The following is a 21349-nucleotide window of genomic DNA, read 5'->3' on the forward strand; positions in this document are numbered from 1 at the left end:
AGTTAATCATGTTTTCCCTTAAAGTTGTCTTTGTTTATCTTCAGTCATTCTGCAGAATGCAATCAAACCTGATATTCTGAGTCACTGAAATTTAGTTATATGTTCTCCCATGAAGGAGCAGTAGTTATTTATGACTATTACACAGAGTTACGACCACAGATTTCATACCACTGAGAATGCGAAATCCAAATAAGCAGTACAAAACTGAAGCGGGTTGATGGAAAGCAACAGAATCAATGAGGCTTTGCTGTACGCTTCAGGTGATATTCGGAGTTCAGTTTACATTTGGGGGTACATGTAGTAATGTCAGTTTTTATTTTAATTTTGCTGTTGATGGTTCTTTCTCTTAGCATTAAAATACAGACACAGACACACTGACAGTAAAGATGTAAAGAAGTAGTGATAGACTGGGAGCAAAGGTCTGCCATGTGTGGGTCTTACACAGAGGAAAGGAGGAAAGGGTATGTGCAGTGGAAAGGTAGTCCTACTGCAGAAGGATTTTGAGCTCCATCATGTGAGCTCCTACCAGAGAGAATCTGGCCAGGCTTATTTCCCTTGAGTTTAAGGATTTCACTTGGGATTCTGGTTATGCATGATGTCCTCAACTCTTGTTACTTGTTAACCAAGATGGACAGCTTCAGAGGTAGCCCATACTTGGATATGTTGAGCTGTTTGGTAGTGTCCAAGAGTTAATGTCCTGTACAGATGCCTGTTTCTCTCCATTTGCTATTATGGCATTCTTATGCAATTAGACTTCCCTTTTTTCTCCCCATTTCTAAGCTACTAATTTTACTGTTAGTTTTGTGTTGTTTCATTTTTAAAGGCACTTGGCTGCAAATTGAGGAGTGTCGATGAATCCATTAAAAATTGCCAACATTAAAAAAAAATCGTACATTCAATATTCTGACAAAAAAACAGATGAACTGTATGTTATAGCAGACTAATATAAATTATTCTGTATCTTGGTAGTTAACACAACTCTGTCTCTATATATGACAGTACTTGGGACCTCTAAAATAGACTTCACATCATCCTTAGTCCAAGGTGTAGCTTTTAATATTTTCCATTGGAGTTATTGTTACTTTTTAGTTTTTCAGGAGAAATTTATTCCTTTACACATCCAGATTTTGCAATAAAACATAAGTAATTCAAGAAATGTACAGTAATCCTAAAATGCCACTCAACCCTTAGAATTACTTACCACCTGAAGTAGTGAATATGAAAGTCATATATAAATATTTTAAAGGCATTTCAGTTTGCTGAACTATGATGGTTAGAAATTAGGAAGTCAGAATTAAATTTATATTTCATTGCCTTATTCATAATGTTTTTGTTTGATATGTGGGTAATAGACAAGCAAATCACCTAAAGAATGAAGTCTGCAAGCGTGAAAACACATTTCCATAATTGCCTTGGCAGGAAGCCCGCATGTTCTCGTGGCAGAGCTGTGAATATTCCCTGGGATGAAGGAGCTGCTTGCTCAGCAGAGGTGCACCGCCTGCGGGAACGCTCAGCTCTTTTTTACGTCCCCTACGAGAACAAGCGTATGCTGAAAAAAACTTCAGACCATCCTTAATGATTTGCGTTTTCTGATACCTCAACTTGTCTGATATCTTTAGAAAATGAGAGAATTAGGGGAATGGAATAAAGGCAAAGACTTGTCCTGCATGTCTGGAAATAAAGTTTGATATTTGTTAGAAACCGCTAACCTTTGTGGTGCAGATTCTGCGCAAGGAGTGGACGTCTGGCAGGTAGGTGGATAGAGGCCATTTTTGGTGTATGTGCAGACACGATACAAATATTTCTGTCCCATTGGTTTTTAACTAGCCGTGGTACAGGCTGGCAATGTGTCAGTGCTAGTCTCCTGCTCTCAAGAGCTCATGCAGGAAACTTTTCCAAGTCGCAGCAACCTCTGTTGAAGTTTGCTTGTTTCAGCGGGAGGCCTTTTCCTCTGTAGGGGTTTCTTGGGGCTTGTTCTGTATTGCTCATCATTTCATTAAGATGAAGAAGAGAATTAGCATGTATTTTTAACTAGATAGGATTTTTTTTCAAAGGCATAGTTCTTTGGCTTTGCATTGCTACTGCCTACATTTCACCATTTTTCAGAGGATTTCTCATCTCAAGTATTTAGATGGCATCTATAATACTGTTTCCTGTGAAAATATAACAACTTTAAGGTTTGCATTCAATTTGGGGAGAGTTTTGCAGTAAATTGCTACATGTTTTGTAGAAGCACATGACTGGACAAACTTAGCAAACTTTGTTGGATGGAAATCCTCCCTTGATATGAAGGTCACCATACTTACTGTAGATGCCAAAAAGTTCTTCTGTAAGAAACAATGGTGCAATCAGAGTAATGTCATTTGTTGCAGGTTAGCCATTACAATCAGAACTTTCTGCCCCTGGAAAAATGTTTTCAATATCAATTTCTATACACTTATTTGTTTTTATTTTTAATTAAGCAAAATACAGGAAGGATGAAAAAACTTTTAAATCAGTGATGTTTGAATTTTTGTAATGTTAGGTTTAAAGTTTGGGAATACTCAACTGGAGTAAAGTCTTTACATTAGTTTTAAAGTTCCGGGAAAGCAAAACAACTGTTTTTAACTGTTGCTTTGTTATATTAGTATGTTAGTGGTAGTCTCCTTTGATGTGATATTCTAACTTCTCACAGATTTGACAAGGAGAAATATCGTACTAAATATTTCAAGAGTTGATAGGAAGCTCGGCAAAAGGACTGTGTCTGGGTCCCTGGAGAGCTTTCAGATTTTGTATTTTCCCATAACATTAAACTTTGATAAAAATGGGTTGATTGCAAGGTTTAATCATGCAATATTCTCTAATCACAGGAGTCTGTTTTCAAAATGCACTCGATTTTGATATGAAATCCACCAAATGTAATTTGGTATGAGCCTCGGAGCCTTGTGGTTGCTGTTCCCTAAGTTTGGTTGTTTCACGTCATTCATAGCGGTGTAACATCAGTGGCTAGAAGTCCATTTTCTTCATAGGGAGCATGTTTCTGGCATTTTCTTCACAGTGATCACGCTTATTAAAACACGCCAGTGGTACCACCTAGATTAGTCCAAAAAAATGGAGGCATCCCAGTTATTTTTCACTTATTTGAAGGCTAAAAAAATTGAAATATTTGAAGACTGGAGCTAAGAGCTGAATTTTATTAGCTGGTGCTGCTGCCGTGGGGAAGGCCAGCCATTTTATTCAGCATATACATATAAAATATTGCTCAGAAGAAGTATCCATGCAGACTTACCTGTAGCATCCTGAGGACACAAGGGAAAGAGCAGAGGTTTAGCTGCACGCTTGAGTGCATGTGTGACTTGCTGCAGCAGCCGGGCTTGCCCAGGTGCGACTCTGAAGAGCTGTGACTCGCTAGGGAGCCATCTGGCCAGGGAGCCTCTGCTGCCTCTTCCCTGTGCACATCTCCAAGTGTGTATAGTGCTGCATATTTTTACTTTGAGACTAACTGCATTTATTATTGTTCTCTTTCCTCTCCTTCTTTTTTCCTTGCATAGCTCAATAAGCAGCAGCTACAGATACTGAAGGAACGTTTCCAGGCCTTTTTGAATGGGGAGACACAAATCGTAGCAGATGAAGCATTTTGCAATGCTGTCCGAAGTTACTATGAGGTAAGTTATGTGTTTTGTTCTGTATTTTTTAAAAAGTTCATAGGATCTCTTTTAATGCAGATACAAGGAAATGGATTTTACCTTTCAAAGAAACAGCTTTCTCCTACTCCAGCTTTGCCATTTTAGATGTTGAAATCCACTGCCTGGGCACAGGGATAAACTGAACTGGAAAATATCTACCCTTTTTGAAGAAGGGAGAAAACAAAAGGAAAAAAAAAAAAGACAAAACTAAACCCCCCCGGTGCTAAAGTGCTAAAAATCTTTTTGGCAGTGTTTGATACTACTAGGCACCACTATCTTTATCTCCGTATGCCTAAGTTGCCTCTTTTAATCAGCATTTCAGTTGTAAGTTACCATCTTGAGAAATATGTCTTCTGATTTTTAGTTACCGCGCAGAGATTTGAGAGAGGAACAAAAAACAGAAGGGATAGGGGTGGACAGATCATTTCCCTGTGAGAACTTAGTGTGAGTTTCTCCAAATCACAGCCTGATCAGAACTGTGGAAGTTGAAATAAAGGACATCTCATAAAGACTCTTGTGAAAGGATGGGGATGGGTCTAACTTAGTTTACAAGTCTACAGGTGAAACAGGAGAATATGAACATTCACAAGGTACTACGTAGGGGTGCGAGAACAGTGTAGAAGCGATTAGAAAGTAATTGTTTTTTTGTGTATAACTATAATGAAGTTAAGACTGGGACGAAGGACAGTTTGGAAGCTGGTGCAGGGCAAGGCTGAGCTACTTAGCTGCCCAGCAGTATGTTTCAGAGGAGTAGGATGTCGAAGATGCTGAACGTGAGGTAGAATTGAAAAGGACGTAATGTTTATGTTTCTTTCTCTCAGGAAGCTGTGTAAGAAGCCTGTTGTGTTAAAGGAAGTAGCCTGCCCTTTGGAAAGGATGTGGTAGTGAATAAAGACAATTTTAAAATAAATGCCTAAACAGCAGCTGTTGTAATGAAGGGCTACGCTTAATAATCTAAGGTAGTCCTATAAAATGGAAGACTCAAATTTTCCAGCTATTTCAGCCATTCATCACTGTGAATGTGAAGCTGTCCAGTTTCAGAGGGTTCCAAAGATCTTGGCATCATTGTCAAGGCTATAGTGACACCACAGGCTGGTGGGATCTTCATCCCGTGTTAATATACCATGAGCTCATCTAGCAGCTGTAATTTGGTTCTCCAGTCTTTTTTTTGTTCATTCCACACCCCTCCCCCAATTCCATTTTCCATTCTTTCCAGGGATTTCCTTCCAGACTTGCACAACCTTTCCCAGTTGTGCAGTATGAGTCAGCATTTGCTAGTCATTTTTAATTTCTTTTCAGTATTGGAGTAGATAGTTACCAGTATGCAGTATTAGATTTAATGAATATTGCAATGGTGGAATCCAGCTGGAGGCTTGCTCAAGCTACTGCTCCTTTTCAATGCATTTTAATAACATTTTATGCATCTTGCCACGTATTCTCATATCATGGCTCATCTGTGCCTCTTGTATCTTTTTCGTTTGCTTCATTACCCATTTGTTGAAAATACTAATCTCTGTTACTTTTTTGTGTGTTCTGTTGCTGCTGTGCTCTAATGCTTTCTCATCTCTGTCTTCGACATATGATCCAGCACATCTCCTGTTCAGTGGTGTTAGTTTGAATTATGGACATCTTGCTTGTTTCTGTCATACAGCATCTCATAAGCCTCAGTGTTAATTTCCTTATACTTTAGTTGCTGAGCTACAGTTCAATTTTATCTGACATGGAAGGAAACAAATACGTGGTCTGCACGGTAATTATTTTACTCTGAAAATGATTAATTTCCCTTTAATCCCATGCAGTAGTTATGGTTTGAGACATTACAGTATTGCTTGCAAAGCCAGGCTATTCTCATTATTGTAGTTGATTTTCTACACCCAGCTCTTTAACTCTGAGTGTGAAAGAGACAGTGTGAAAGGTCATGGGACGTAAATCCTGTATTACTAGTTGCGGGTGTTTTGAGTCACTAAATCTGTCTATAATTACTGGGTTTGTTCAGAATTTTTCCTCCTAAAAATCTTAGAGTAAGTTCCTAGGATTTAGAAACTTATAGCTCAGTCTTTGATTTACTTTTCTAGCAATATGTGCTGAAGGAGTGATCTATTTACTAAATAATATGAATTTCACTGCATAGAGAGTCATGCTCCTGTGTCAGGACTACTTGGGAAGGTTTACACTGGTCAGTTTTTTTGCCTTATCCTCCAGCATTATGTCTTTTCTAATGTGGCTGTGGTTTTTAAGACTTCCTGTTAACATTCTGGCATTGTTTTGCTTTTATCTTGAAAATCTAATAGGAAAACAATCTGTAGGATAAGTTGCATAAACCTTTCTTTAATTCTCCAGAAATGGTTATTTTAGTGTTCTGCATAATCTCCCCCGAGCATCCCACAACACTTCCTGAAAGTATCACTGAAATTTAGCATGATTCATTTCTGTATTCATATAATAAGATTGTCTTGAGGAATTATTTCCTCCTCCATCCTAATTTTTGAGAAGGTATGGAAACGTTTACAGTTCTCTTTCTGTAGTCATTTTCCCAGAATTAACACAGGATATTTTATTTTTTTGTGTGGAAAATTCCATTACAGACGTTGAGCCAGATTCTAATCAGTAGAACATCAGATGTTGGTGATGCTTTTTGGATAAAGAGAAAAATTCAATCATATGGCAATTTATTATGAGTAATATTGGACACACTGCTAAGTATAAAATTAAGTGAGAAAGTGACTTATGAAATAACATCTTTCTTTGAATATTTCAACCCATATTTTTAGATCGTTACCAGTAAAATAGTGGATAATCTTTCATTCATCAATCCTTGCATGCTTCATGGAAAATGCTCTTGTGCAGAACCCTGAGAGGTTCATTCACCATCTTTAATATACATACCTTTAATAGGTATGTATATACCTTGGGCTAAACTCACAGTCCTAAATCTTTTGTCTGGAATGTATGCAGTCTTAGATACGAGCAAAATGGGTGCAAAGAAGTGCAATGAATGTTTGAAATACTGTAAAAATGTTTTCAATATCATAAAGATTCCAATTCTCAGATTTTCAATTCTCTGCTTAAAGCATTGTGCAGCTGCAAGAAATTTTATGTACTGCTGATTTTCCTTTTTTTCTTGCTGCTTCATTTTAAATATGTGGTTCTTAGCCATAATGACTGCATGCTGCTTAAATTTGAACATTAAATGCAGGATCTGTGGCAGTTAGCACTACGAGGGGTTTTCAGAATTTAAAATCAGACTTCGTTCGACTGTACCTGTTTGCCTGTGATACAGAGATCGTATTTAACTTAATTTCTATTTAAATTCAGGTGTTGTCCTTGGCAAATTAAATTGTTGTCTGCCGCAGTCAGGCAATAGGAGAGAACTGAAGTATGGCCAATAGTGAAAATTGATGAGGCAGAAGATTCATGTACAAACCTAGCTAAAGGATCGGCACTGCCTGGCTGGGGGGAGGGTTTAAAAAAATGTGAACTAAAAGTAGAAAACAACCAAAATCAACAGTAAGAAAGAGCAGAGGTCCCATGTTGTAGAATCGTAGAATGGTTTGGGTTGGAAGGGACCTTAAAGATCATCTGGTCCAACCCACCTGCCATGGGCAGGGACACCTTCCACTAGACCAGGTTGCTCAAAGCCCTGTGCAACCTGATGGTGGACACTTCCAATGATGGGACATGCACAGCTTCTCTGGACAGCCTATTCCAGTGCCTCACCACCCTTGTCATAAAAATTTCTTCCTTTTATCCAATTTAAATCCTCCCTCTATAGCTTTCTAAATGGAAAGAGAAACCCTTTCCTTTCCCTCTCCGCAGTGGGGGTAGGGGACACATTTCAGCTTCTGCAGTAAGCAGAGCAAGTGTCCTACAGAAACCTTTCTCCTTCGGTACCAAATCCTGAATGGCCAGCACAAGCCCTTGAGGGTAACGTGTTGGCAAAGTGTGAGTGGGATGTGAATCCTGGCTGGATGTTGCTGGTTAGGTGTATGTAGGCACACCTCTCCTAAGCCTGATGGGGCTGTCTTTGCTTTTGTAGCCTTTCTTACCTCTCCTCTTGAGGCTGGGGACACCTTCCTTCCCCGTGCTCCTGTGCTGTGGGGGCATGCAGAAAGGGCTCCTCGTGGGGTTTGGCAGCTGGTTGAGGTGGTGTGGTGCGAGGCAAAGGTGGCCAACCCCACTCTTGGGCATATTCAGAAGGGTTGATATTGGGCTGTTAAGGAGTTTGAAAGTTCTATAGAGACCGAGAATGAAAGAACAAAAAAAATATAAAATAATCCCATAAACATCCGCCAGTGTAGATGTACCTGTAATAATATCACTGTTTCTTTGTTTTGATCAAATCTGTGTGAGCATTTACAGGCATCCTGAAAATGTTTTCCTTCCCTTTACACAGAGCAATTGTTTTGTCCATAGGTGAAGCACACGCTAACGTGACAAAAACATTATTTCTTGCACTTATTCTTAGAAGCGGATGAATTGTGTTTATTGGAGCATTTTTATATGAAGACTTTCGGATGTTGGGTTAGTCTGAAAAAGGTTGAGGTATTTCTGTAAAGGAAGGAGTGAAGCAATGATGCTATTTCTGCCTGTAATTATGGAAAACTTGGTCTGAAGTTTTTTTATGCATGAAAGTGAGAGGCAAAAGGATCCCACCGATGAAACTGCAGAAAGGAACTAGCTTTCTGAACTAAGTCATATTTTGGTTGCTTTTACAGCTTGATTTTTAATATCAGCTATTTTAGGTACACAGTTTTTATTCAAAGCAACAAAAGTCATAGCTGATCCTGATAAATATTTCAGGGATGAATTTGACCCCTAAAGGAACTAAAAAGCATTCATTAGAATCAAAACTTAGTACACACAAAATAAATAGTAATTAAATGTTGGAACATTCTGTTTTGATATTATCGAGGCAATATAATGGAATCAGTAAATTAAAAATTTATTTAAATACATTAGGATAATAATTGTAGAAGCTAACTGGGCTTAAGGGCATAAATTCACTGGGTTTTGCTTTCATTTTGTTTTCTCAAAAGTCATAATTGGCATATGTATGTATTGAAGAATATGGACTTTTTGCTCTGTTCAGATCCTCTTCAAAAACGTGAATACTGGGACAGCTTGGGATTTATTGTTGATACAGTCTCATTTGGAGAAGCTGTTTCAACAGGATATTTTCTTACATTAACTTTAGGATTATCTTGTGTTTTGCCTTGTGAGGGAGCCTTTCATCAACAAATATGTTTATAGTTGCCCTTATCATGGATAACAGGATCAAGTGTAGCCTGATGAAGTTTGCAGATGGCACCAAGTTGAGTGGGGAAGTAGACACTCCAGAAGGAAGAGCTACTCTGCAGGAAGATCTGGATAGGCTGGAGGAGTGGGCCAGCAAGAACCTTATGAAGTTCAACAAGGAGAAGTGTAAGATCATGCACCTGGGAAAACATAATCTGGGAGTGCAGCACAGACTGGGATCCACCTGGCTGGAGAGCAGCTCTGTGGAAAGGGACCTGGGGGTCCTGGTAGACAGGAAGCTCAACATGAGCAGTGTGGTGCTGCGGCCAAGAAGGCCAACAGGATGCTGGGTTGCATCAAAAAGGGCATCACCAGCAGAGAGAAGGAAGTCATTACCCCACTCTACTCAGCGCTTGTCAGGCCACTCCTGGAGTACTGTGTGCAGTTCTGGTCCCCGCTATACAAAAAGGATGTGGCCAGGCTGGAAGGGGTCCAGAGAAGGGCCACCAAGATGATCAAAGGACTGGGAAGCTGCCATATGAGGATAGGCTGGGAGAACTGGGTTTGTTCAGCCTTGAGAAAAGGAGGCTTAGAGGGGATCTCATCACCGTGTACCAGTACTTAAGGGGTAGTTGCAAAGAAGGTGGAGACTCTCTTTTTACACGGAGTCCCATGGAGAGGACAAGGGGGAATGGATGCAAGTTGCTCTTGGGGAGATTCTGATTGGACACAAGAGGGAAATTTTTCACAGTGAGGACAGCCAACCATTGCAATGATCTCCCCAGGGAAGTGGTTGACTTGGCCACGTTGGACACCTTCAATAGTCGTCTGGACAGGGTGCTGGGCCATCTTGTCTAGACTGTGTTCTTCCTAGAAAGGTTGGACTGGATGACCCCTGAGGTCCTTTCCAACCTGTGATTCTGCGATTATCAGCACTTACACAGTTAGTTTCCTTCCAGTTGCTTTAAAATGTTGGCAAACTTGAGGTCAATGTAATGTTGGTATGGGGGCTGTTATTTTAGAGGTCTCTTTTAGGACAGTTCTTTGAAAAGCTTCATAAAAATGTTTTTAGGCCACCTCCAAGGAAGAGGTATAACAAAGGTTTATATCTAGGTCATCCATTTCACTGAAGAAGCTCTAATGCCTTCAACATTTTGTATCAGCAACACAATATGGCATGTAATGGTGATAGTCTCAGTGTTAGCAGTCTTATTATTTTCTGCAAAGAAGTGAGGGCGAGATAAAATACAACAAATTAAAATATGTTTTGCATGGTCTAGACCTCTTCTATGCTAAGGATAGACATGGTAGAGTTGAACTGCAGGCTTTGTGATGCACAGCTTTCTCTTGAGAGAGTATGGTATTGCCTTTGCATAGAAAGTGTGTCAGTGCTGAAATCCTCTAGTCTCTTGCTTTACAAATAGCTACATATAACTATATCCTTTGCATTTTTGAAGACCAGAAATCCCATTTTCACTTCCACCTGTATGGTGTCAGAGAAGGAAAGCATTTTGCTGAGCATCTGCACAGAACATAATTGCTAGCTGTGGAAACTGTGTCTATCTAGTCTCTTTGGACACTGATATTTGTGGGTGATTATTGTTAATTTGACTGAGGATGTTGTACAGTTTCCATATTAGCATTACAGATGTAATTATAACAGACCTGTATTTCAAACCTCTAAATGAGTGGAGGAAATGGCTCATTTAATTGAAATGAAAAAAAAATCTCACTAATGGTATCCCTTTTCTTCATCTTGTGACCACTGTTGTTCCAGGCAAATAAGGAATGCCTTGTAGATCTGACACTGCACTGCAGAGTAATTAGTGCTGGGTAGTGAGGTATTTCTCTGCTGTAGTAAGCACTGCATGACATTATTTACTGGTTTATTAGGTAAATTCTGAATGTCTGTTAATCTGAACAAACCAGATAAAGAACCAGCAATGGCTCAAATTGTCATGCAACAGTGAATTTGGTCTGTGTTGCTTAATTATTTTTCTCCTAATCCCAGTGCTGTTTCTGTCTGTCTAAAAAGAAAACAAAACCAATCGGGTGTTGGTTTTGCACAGTTAATGGTGTGTTGCACTGAGACATGGACTATGTACATTTTTGTTGATGCTGTCTTCTGGGCAACTGAAAACAGTGGAGGTTTTTTCAGCTAGCCTGATACTAATAAGAAATGTCAGTATCAGTGCTGCAGAAATCTTGTAGGAGATTGTAAGATTTTATTCTCTTTTTTTAAATTTGGAAATCATTATTTGGAAGTATTTTTCTTTCACTAGGTGAGGAAAGGATGTCAATTCTTGATCTTTTTAAGTTATCCTTCCCACTGCCTTTTCCAGGTGTCAGCGCAAAGCTGACCTTAAGGCCCTTTGGAAATGGAAATAATACTGCACAATATTTCATTAAAAGAAGTTACGTTAATGCCAATGAATTTTCCTTTGTGCCTTTATACTGTTATGTCTGGTGTGTTCTAGTCAGGAGTATATCAGGGACTCTCCAAAAAAAGGGGAGTGACAGGACACTTTTTTTCCTCCTTTCAGCAGTCAAACAGATATTCAGCCCAATCTCTGACTTGCTGTCTTTCTCCATGACCAGAGGGAAGCATATAGGTTAACATTAATAGTACACTTTAGGTATCTGGAAACAAGTGAAAATTTCCACAAGATGCCTATGGACTCTGTTTGAGCCAGAGTTAGTCCAACCAGGGTGTCTCTTTCCTGACTCTGTAGGTGCTGGAATTTTCTCACAAAATTTCCTTGGGCTTCAAGTTTTGATTAGAGATCCACTGTAGGAAGCTGCCATATTTTTCTAATCATTCATTCCACTGAATTGCAAGCAACTAATAGCTAAAGGATTTCTTGATTTTAAAAACAAACCAGAACAAACAAATGAACAAAAACCCCAAACCCAACCCACCAAGCAAACAAATAGTAAAGGAGAGAACCTCCTGTTTTCATGTACCATTAGATTGAATTTCTAGGCCTGGTATTTACTCTGGATATTATTTCATTTACTCTTAGATTTGTGGATGGTGGGATAAATAACTTTTGTTTGCATATTTTGATTGAACCTCTCTGTTACCATTTTACTTTGTGATAGAAAGCTTTACCTGTCAAATCCTTAGAGATGTGCGACTTGTCAAAATCTTTTAAACTTTAAAGTAATGTCTTGGAAAAGTGGCATTTTGTTCTTAATGGTGAATTGGTAATCTCTGAGTAAACCAAACTAGAGAGAACAAGACGGTAAGGGATAAAAAAGGTCAGCAAAAGCATGGCTGAAATCCAGAAGTCAGTAAATGAGAAGTGAGGTTTTAAATTCTCACTGATCTCTCTCAACCCCATTTCATTTCTGTTCTATTACTAATTTCAAAAGACAACAACAAATTCATATATCCTGAGAATTGTGAAGGCAGAACACAGACAGTGATGATATAAATATTATCTTAGTGATTCTTTTCAGGTTTTGATTGATCTACATTTCCCACCATAGGGTATTGCTGAAAAATCAAATTAGAAAATGAGATTGTTCTTAAGTTTTTATTTTCTGAAGTACGCTTTATGGTGCCGTAGAGATGGCTTTTTCTATTTCATGTTGCCTTAAAAAGGTTTTACTCCTTACAGAGCAAGAAAGAGGTTTCTTTAAAGTTAAATCCAGGCATAAAGCTGTTATCCACCCAAGATTCTCAACAAGAAACAACATTATCTTAAACAGAGCATACTAAGAGAAATAGATTACCCAGTCTGTTCCAGTTAGTAAATGCCTGCTTTGAGCACCGCTAGTGAACAGTAACTACCTCATTAAGGAAACTGTTCTTCTTTCCACTTGGTCTTGCCATCAAAACATTTCCTCTAATTTCCCAGTTCAGATTTTCTTCTTAACTTAAGATCATTGCTTAGCTTGTTGGTTTTAGATGTAGATTTTTCAATCTCTTCTTTTATTGTATTACTCTTTGTATAAATGGGTCTGTCTTTGCCTCCTTAGCAAAGCAAAAATGCTGAGCAGATTACATATTCATAACCTGTAGTAAATAGTTTGATATTGGGCATTTGTTATGACCCCTCTTTGGACCTTTCACTTTTCTTATTTCTAAATTAGAGCTCCAGAGACAGCCCTAAATCCTGGTGTGGTTCTGATAGTTTGTACCTCTTTATCTTTTACTCCTGTAATTCCTCGCACCCAGCTAGGTGATGGTCCTTCCAGAAGTGAGTGATCCAGCAGGGTTGTGAATTTTAAGGCTGACGTAAAGGAAGGAGGATTGACAAGTGACTGTACCAGGATAAGAAATTCCATGGGCCTTGGAGCTACCTCTGCAGGTGTTTTGAGCAGGTGTCTAGGGCTGTGCACAGAGCTACCCTGTCTGTAGCACCTTAGTTAGCTAGGGCAGAACTAGCTTTGGTCTGTCTGCTTGCCAGCACGTTGTCATGGAGGTGTACTCCAGCATTCAGAGCCGAGTCCCACACAGCATGCCTGCTGGCACAGTTGCCAGTGACTGGCAAGGTGATTAAAGACAGTGCTGCTGTCTATTTTTTCTTCTTCTGAAATGAAATAGTCAAAAGATGCAGTTCTGCATCTATATTTATAGATCTATACGGTCCTAGGCATGCATATGATTTCTCTGGACATCCTCTTTCTGTTTCTCAATCTTGTCAGCAGTGATGGCAAAATAAATGTTAATATGCTCACCTGTGGCATGCTACTGGGCCACACCTCCCAGCTAGAAAGCTGCATCTGGGTGCTTGGGACTTGTGAGCATTGCATTCTGTTCAGCAATTTCCCTCAGTTTGGAATGTCAGCATGCTGATTCACAGCCCAGCACGAGAAAATACACAATCTCCTGGGGGTGAGACTATGATGTTTTTGTTACATTTAAGTTTTCTGTTCTTGGTGTACCTTTCCTAAAACTAGGAAGGTTTTCCTTTGAGAGCAGCAGGCATCCTTCGTTTATATGTGTTTGTATCTCTGCAGTTCCACTGTGATAAGTATGCACCATGTATAGTATGTTATTCTGCTCATCGTATGCAGATACTAGTGCAGAAGAATCTTCCAAGTCTAAGAGTAGGAAGTACTTCAAAGATCAAATTTTATTTTCAATGAAATCCAACATTTTTTCAGACCTTTCTTCCTGACCAGCACAATATTAGCCAGGAATACATACTCCCTCTTCTGAGTCTATTCACTTGTGAGTCTTCTATAATCTTCCTCTGAACATTAACAATAAAAAGAGTATACCTTTGCTGTTTATATATGGAATTACAGCTTGTTTATTTGGTTTTTCTTAGTTCTTCTCCTTGGTTTGTTTATGTCCAGGCAGTCTAGAATGCTGTGGTGGAAGTCTGGACAAATCACAGGAGTCAGTATCCTAGTACTGTCCCTTGTCTGTTTTACTGGTTGTCTCTGAATGGAATTCAGTTTTTAATGTTTTCAAGAGTATTTCCTCTATAAGTAGTTAAATTAGATGGGAGCAAAATGAGCAAAGTAAATCTAACTGTCTAGTTCTGTACTGTTTTTCTTGCACTGTCGTAATGAGCTGTGGCACATGCAATGTGATCAGTAGGATTGAAATGCCCATGACAAACCCCTTTGGCTTTACTCTCTCGTGATCTCTCTACACCTTCCTCCAGAGCAGTAGTGCAGCAGTTTCTTATTTGGGATAAATCTGCAAATTAGAAAATATCCTTTATTTTTGCCATTAATTAAGGTGTAATTTTGCCATTTTAAAATCTAGCCTTTAGTAATGGAAAGCAAGTTACCTTTTTATTTGTCTTTTGAGCTTTTGGTAGCTCAGTAAAACTTAGTGGAAAACTATAAAAAAAAAATACAGCCAGATCAAAACTTGATTTTGAAAAAAGGCAATGGACAATTACAAGTTTCCCAAACTTAATAACATTCAAGCAGAAATATTTTATCAGAACAAAGTCCATAGGATTCAGTATAATTTCTCAGATATTACCAGATCAAAGGACATGAAAAATACTTGGCCAGGGGAGCCCCACGCGATGATTTCCATGAGTGTTCTCCCCAGTTGCAGTTGTCAGGGCTCAGGGGCTTCCTCTACTTGGCCACCTTTCCATCACTGATAACAGCATAAGGCAATTAACCAGTTCTTCAATTTTATCTTTCAACAACAGGAAGAGCTTGTTATTACTGTGTTCATATTCTGTGCAGGCAGTCTTCTAGGTCTGGAAAATGAGACTTGTATCAATTGTTAAAATGTTTCCTTTTCCCATTTCTCAGTTTTCTCAGAAGTTTGGTTTTGGGGGTACGAAGGAGGGAAATGGGTGAAGTTTTAGAAGCCCCATAGTCTTAGCTCCAGAATCCATTCGTTTCCTTGTCTTTACTGTAGTGGAGCTGGTTTTAATTGCTCTCCATCCATTCCTTCTCTGCTTATGTTGGGAAGGAATGATGAATTTACAGAAGTGATCTTAAAGTACAAACTTTTTTCTTTTGGGCAGTGGCATCCTGTCCAAACAACTACACAAATGTTCAGTTCTGAAAAGACTGAGTAGGCCGGTCCGTGGGGCCCCAGTAAGTGATGTAATTTGTGTACCTGGAGAAGAAAGTTCTTTTGAAATACAGGTTCTGATCTGAGGCTTGCAGCAGTAACTGGTGATTAATTGTAAATGATCCCTGTTGCCTTATGTCAACTCTCAGCCTTCGGACTGTGCTTCAGAGATGCAGCAAATACAACTGAGAAAGTTAAAAAAGGGAACAAAAAGAAGTGGTGCTTTCCATTTAGCTTCCGCTGTTTCTCTGCATGCTTTGAGTTGATGGGTCTTCTGTGCCTTGCTCCTGGCAAGAGACTCAGCAGGAAGTAAAAGTGAGCGTGTGTCTCAAAGTGTGCTGGGAACCCACAGTTCCACCATGGCTGTGCAGCTCACCATGATGCTTTTATCTCTGTTTCCCTCTTGGACTACTGAGCACATCCATAAAACCTCACTAGGAAGTAAGCTAAAGCTTTCATCTTTCAGCATGAAAGAGATTTACAACTTTTCTAATCCAACTAGCAGTGAGTACTGCTTCAGAAAGTTGATTTCTGCTGCCAAAGAATTGATGAAGAAGGAAAAGGTAAAGAGTGACCTTTCTCCCTACTTGTGTTCTTCTTTGAGCATGTGAATCACTTTTAACTGCATTTTCCCTTCACTTCAGAGAAGGGTCAAAAAGGATGGACTGCTTTCCAATTTTTGTGTTTACATTTCCATGTACATAACATTGAAACTAAAGATGAACTTGAGACAAGTATCTGTACCTAAACAGGAATACACCTCTTCTGTACTGTGGGTGTGACATGCAGGGTTAGCTACACCAGCGGCTCTGTACCTTCCTCATATTAGTCATGTTCAGCTTACTCTGCAGCTCAGTTGGCACTGTGATGCTTTTTTTTTTTTTGCCTTCTTATGATGGCAACGCCATCAAATCTTTTTTTTGTCTGAAGGATTTTCAAATGTGCAGAGCTGCATTGCTAAAACTACACCTTTGTCATTTGCTAACGACATGGCATGTTGGCGTGTGATGCCTCAGATAAGGTACAGGAAAGTTCATCAACTGCACGTATCATCTGAGTGAATACCAAAATCTGATGTGAATCCCTTTCCCCTCAGCTGTCGCCTCCATGCAGTACCACTGTTGGGAACTGCTTCTCACCTGAACCTAAAAGACTCTTCCAAGTGTAGAAGAGCTCCTGACGCCACCATTATACTGCTCTGAGTGTAGTATAGTTCAACACAGCGTTGAACTTCAAAACTAAAACTGAAAGGAAGGACAGAGCCAAGACCACACCAATTGCATGCTCGGAAGAGAAGATGAATAGGAGAAGTCCAAGATTGAGTCATCACCCTGATGTGAATAGAGAGTTTATCCCTGTTGGAGAAACGAGCTTTAAACACACAGGACTCATGGTAGTGGCACTTTGCCCAGATATGTGTGGGTGCTGAAGTCCTTTTTGTGGATACCTCTGAAACAAGCGCTCAGATGTCACCCCAGGGTCTACTTGAAAAGTACTGACTGCTCTCTCCTGGAAGGATACCTTGTTTCTGGCATCAAGCCAGCATAACTCTCCTACATTTTGAGGGTGAACCCAGAACGAGTATGTAGCCTTTGCTTCCTTGGCAATATCACAAAGATGGGTCTGAGAAGTGCAAGCAGGCTGCTAGCCTTCTGACGTGCCAGCCTGATCATCGTGACCCAACATGTGTGCAGCTTGTATCTAACTGCATTCTGTAGGTCTGTGAAAAGGAGGCTGAATTGTCTGCCAGCATTACATGGCAGGCTGATGATGCAGAGGTCAGACTTCTGTAACCAAAAAACGGCAGCAAGAGAGGAAAAACTTACGTGTGAGAGTTGTCATAAATATTTTAAGACAGCCTGTGGAAAAACGATAAGGCCCCTTTGAATAGGAGTCAGAGAGAAATTTCCAAGCAGTTGATGTGAAGATGTTTTAACTCTTTGTGGTTGTGAAATGCAGATTTTGGTTCTACTGTTAACTCTGAGAAGAATAAATTGTGTATATCACTTCAGAATCAGATTGATCACCATGGGTGTCTTCAGGCTCAGCATTGTTTTATGGCTCTTGATCTGAATATGCGTAGTCATTTTTCCTGACCTTTAAAATATGAAGACTCATGATGGCTGTAGGCTTCACAACAATTCTTTCTTTAAACCCCATCTCCTCTACTGAAAGGAAAGGTACTCTTTCCTCAAGTGAAACAAGAGGCAAACGCTGCATCCAAAACATGTTCATATTCAACAGTTAGGATGTTGAGTAAATGCCTGAAGGTCTGAAAAAATGCATAGGTAAATTACATGTGCTACAGGCACTGGAATAATTTCAGGTGTCAAGGAATGAGACATTTATGTTATAAGTACACAAGCCCTGTCTTTGCCTACGAGCCCAGACCTGATCCTTTGAAAAAGTAATAATGACAGTGAATACTGGTGGCAGGGGAGCCTGCAAAACAGGAGCTTGTGTAGACTGAAAGTTGTGTTCAGTTTAAGCAGCAATAAGAACTCCTTCTTACTACTGTTAGTTTAGAGGGGGAAAAAACTTTTTAAATAAAAGCTCTGAAAATGTTCTGAGGTTAACAATATAGAAAACATTACTTTCAAAACAGTCTGCAAATTTAATTTTTGGAGGTGGTCTTGATTTGCCTGTTCGCCTGAGTTAGAATAGATGTTAATGAATGTTAAGGTGATGCTGTTAAACTGTCAGAAAAGGTTATGGTTAAACAGCAGTGTGGACATTAACAGCTTTCAGTAAAGACAACTTTCCCTTTCCACTCAATAGACTATGACAAAGGAATCGATGATTTGAAAAAAAAGTCTACTTTTCCTGTCAAAATAATGTTATAGCCAGCCTAATGACAACCAGCGAGATAGAAATTAATTTGTTACCTTCAACACCAAAAGCATGACTCCTGATACTCATACTAAAGCAGCATTGCTTCTTTTTTATCACCTTGATCTCTGCATAGGGCAGGTAGCAGAAAGGTCTTATCCACCTGCTGCATGTTCAAATGCCATTGCTTTGTTTGAGAAAATGCTCAGGACTTCAGTGTCCACCAGAATTCTGTGTGGATACCAATGTAACAACAGAATATTATTTATATGAAGAATAATTTAACTAAGGAAAGTATTTAGCTCAGTCTTTGGTTCTTTAAAACATTTATTTATTCACCTTTAAAGCAAATTTCTAAAATGTGTAAATCAATGATCCTGAAACAGTTGAAATCAGTTGGAGACAGAAGTACATTGCACTTCAGAAAGTTGGAGTAAGTGTAAAATACCTAAATTATTGTGGGGTTTTGGTTTGTTGGTTTGGGGTTTTTTTTTCTTACTTTGTTCAGCAACTCAGTCAGCATGATGGTGAAAGAAGGTAAAGAGGGTCCAGAATATATAGAAGCTTTAAGATGAAGGTCTAAAAAAACCACAGGGAAGCTTTTTATGATGATTTCTATAAAAATGTTCTTGGAGCACTTGACATAATTCACCCGTAGCTGTGTGACCCAAAGTGAGCCAGCTGTAACCTGTCAGCTGGATCATGGGTCGGGCAGATGCCCTGAGCATGGCCCAGTAGTGAAATAAAATGCATTCATGAAGAACAACTACAAGGGAGGCTGTTTAAATTTTAAATTCAGCACACGTTTAGCTAATTAATAGAGCTTCAGCAAGGGACTCATCACATTAGAGCCTACAGATATTTATTTATTCTGGACTACAGCAGCATATCAGGCTACATCTTAGAGAAACGCTTATGTTCCGGTGCTCACATCTGTATTAACAGGGTGTTTAAACTAGAAATCCCCCTCAATTTGTTAGATGATCTGTGCCAAGTTTCAACACGTCCTGTGCAAGGCCCAGAAACTTGTGTTCCTCCTTATATGGAGGTTGGTTTAAGATTTTTTTTGAGTTCCTGAATAGTAACTGACATGGTGTTTTAAAAAGTAGGATTTAAAACAGGTTTTTCCAGTGGTCATCTGTTCAATTGTAACGGAAATAATGGACCAAAACTCCAGGGGAGTTTTATGTGCAGTTATTTACAGTTCTAGCATAAAGTCCGTGTTTTACACAGAAACTGCTGGTGCTGCCTGCCCTTCTGTGAGGGGTGGGATTGATAATCAGATGCATACTCTGCAACGGAGGGCTACTGAACTGAAATGGCAGGAAGCAAGAGGTTGCCATAAGCAGAACTGAATGTTTGTTTCTTCAAATTTGCATAACTAATCGACAGCTCTTTAGGAAAGCTGCGAGCTAGGTGCAGGAAAACAAGCTCGGTGCAGCAGAGGAAAAGTATCGTTACAGCATTTCAGTAACAGGGAAACTTCAAGCATGTTAGAAAATTATCCTTCAGAAGAGGAGATGGAGTGGTCTGTCAGGAGCCCTCAGAAATAACTTTCAGGTGGGTTTGTGTTTGTTGGTGTTGCCGCTCTTTTCAAAAAGCGGCTGTGCTTCTGCAGCACACTGCTTAACTGCTCTAACTGCAACCAAAGCAACAATAAATCTTGTTGCTCATTCTGGCTTCCTTTCCTAAGTGCTCCTGGATCCTGGACAGTCCCTGTCCTGGATCTCCGTGCTATGTTGGATGGCTGCGCTGTTCACCTGCTCCGGGCCCCGACAGGCAGAGCACTGACCCCAGAGGATGCTGCTGGATGGGCTGTGAGTTTTGTAGCTGGTCTGAGACTTCTGCCACGCGTGAGGCACCCGGTGCTGCTCTGCAGGGCCCCTCTGCTAACAGCGTCCTGAGAGACACTGCTGGAGAAGAAACTCTGGCCAGGGCAGTGTCTGCTGTATCGTACTGATTAACAAACAGGGTAACCAAGAGTAGGGAATGAAAGGATGTATCCAGCCTCAAGGAAAAGATGTAAAAAGCAAACAGTCCTGCCAGTGACAAATCCACCTCAAGAGCCCCAAAACAAGAAAGGTAGTATTTATCTTAAAAAATAGCTTTAATCATATATATCATGTGGCTATGCATATTTTTTGTGAGAACAATAATGGAAGCAACTCTTTGAAAGGTAAGAAATTCAGAAAAATTAGCTTCACAGATAAAAGAGAAGGCATCTCATGCAGGCCACTGATTTAAGTTTGAGAGTGGGAGAGACTTGTTTCTTAATTTCTGTTTCAAGGAGGGGAGAAGTTATGGAAAAATTATATTTAGATGGCTTTGGTTGGAGATTGCATGTAGCTGATTGTAAAATACCATCAGCAATTTTAAGATGTCTTGCAATGCTTTTTCATATAGGATAGACTTCTAAAGTGAAGGAACTCTTTTGGGTCATGTAAAAATAGGATTTAAAGAGTAGAATTTCCATAGCAGCATTCTGAAGCTCGTCCTGCCTGGTTAGCTGGCCCTGTGCCTTGTGCTGGGAGCATTTCAGTATGTGCTTGAGGAAAATGTTGCAAGGAGGAGGAGGTTTGTTAAGAACTGGCAAAAGTTTCAGCAGTCAGAGGGCTGTATGAGAGAGACGGGCAGCACCTAAGCCAGAAAAGAACTAGGTTGCTGGTACCTAAAATTAGAAAAAGATTGTACTAGATTTTTAAAAGTAAACCGTACAAGAAAGCAATCACTCCAGGATAATACATTGTTTGTAGATTAAATCGTAACGTCATATCTTAGAAAAAATGGGAAAAACATCTGTAAAAATTAATTATTAAATAGTAAAGAGCAATCTAAACAAATGTCAGTTAAGCAGAGCATTTAAATTAAAAACTGAAAATAATTTCCATTAAGTTCAGCCATAAAATCCAGGTGAGTAGTCATGCTAATGCTCCCTGTAGTCAGTTGAAGAGGACAGTGCAGCATATTTTCAGGTCGCAGGAACCAAACTATGGTCTGTAGAGAGCAAGTGATAACTCTACAGAGGGAAGACTACTCAAGAAAGATAACAAAACCATAATTATTCTGTATGACTTTAATTGCTGTCTCCTGTCACATTTGTTCCATCTCCAGAAAA

At 39.5% G+C, this 21349-nt stretch overlaps 1 protein-coding gene across 8 annotated transcripts in view; it reads left to right on the forward strand.

The window, feature by feature from the left end:
• The window catches only part of CADPS2 (calcium dependent secretion activator 2), a 318752-nt gene that overhangs the window by 65368 nt on the left and 232035 nt on the right, over positions 1 to 21349 (forward strand). For all 8 annotated transcript variants that reach the window (XM_064446439.1, XM_064446493.1, XM_064446432.1 and 5 more), the window contains exon 2: positions 3531 to 3644. In XM_064446439.1, the coding sequence (XP_064302509.1) occupies positions 3531 to 3644 (114 nt within the window). The remainder of the gene's footprint in view (positions 1 to 3530; positions 3645 to 21349) is intronic.

The sequence above is a fragment of the Phalacrocorax carbo genome, chromosome 1 (assembly GCF_963921805.1).
Source record: "Phalacrocorax carbo chromosome 1, bPhaCar2.1, whole genome shotgun sequence".
Lineage (NCBI taxonomy): Eukaryota > Metazoa > Chordata > Aves > Suliformes > Phalacrocoracidae > Phalacrocorax > Phalacrocorax carbo.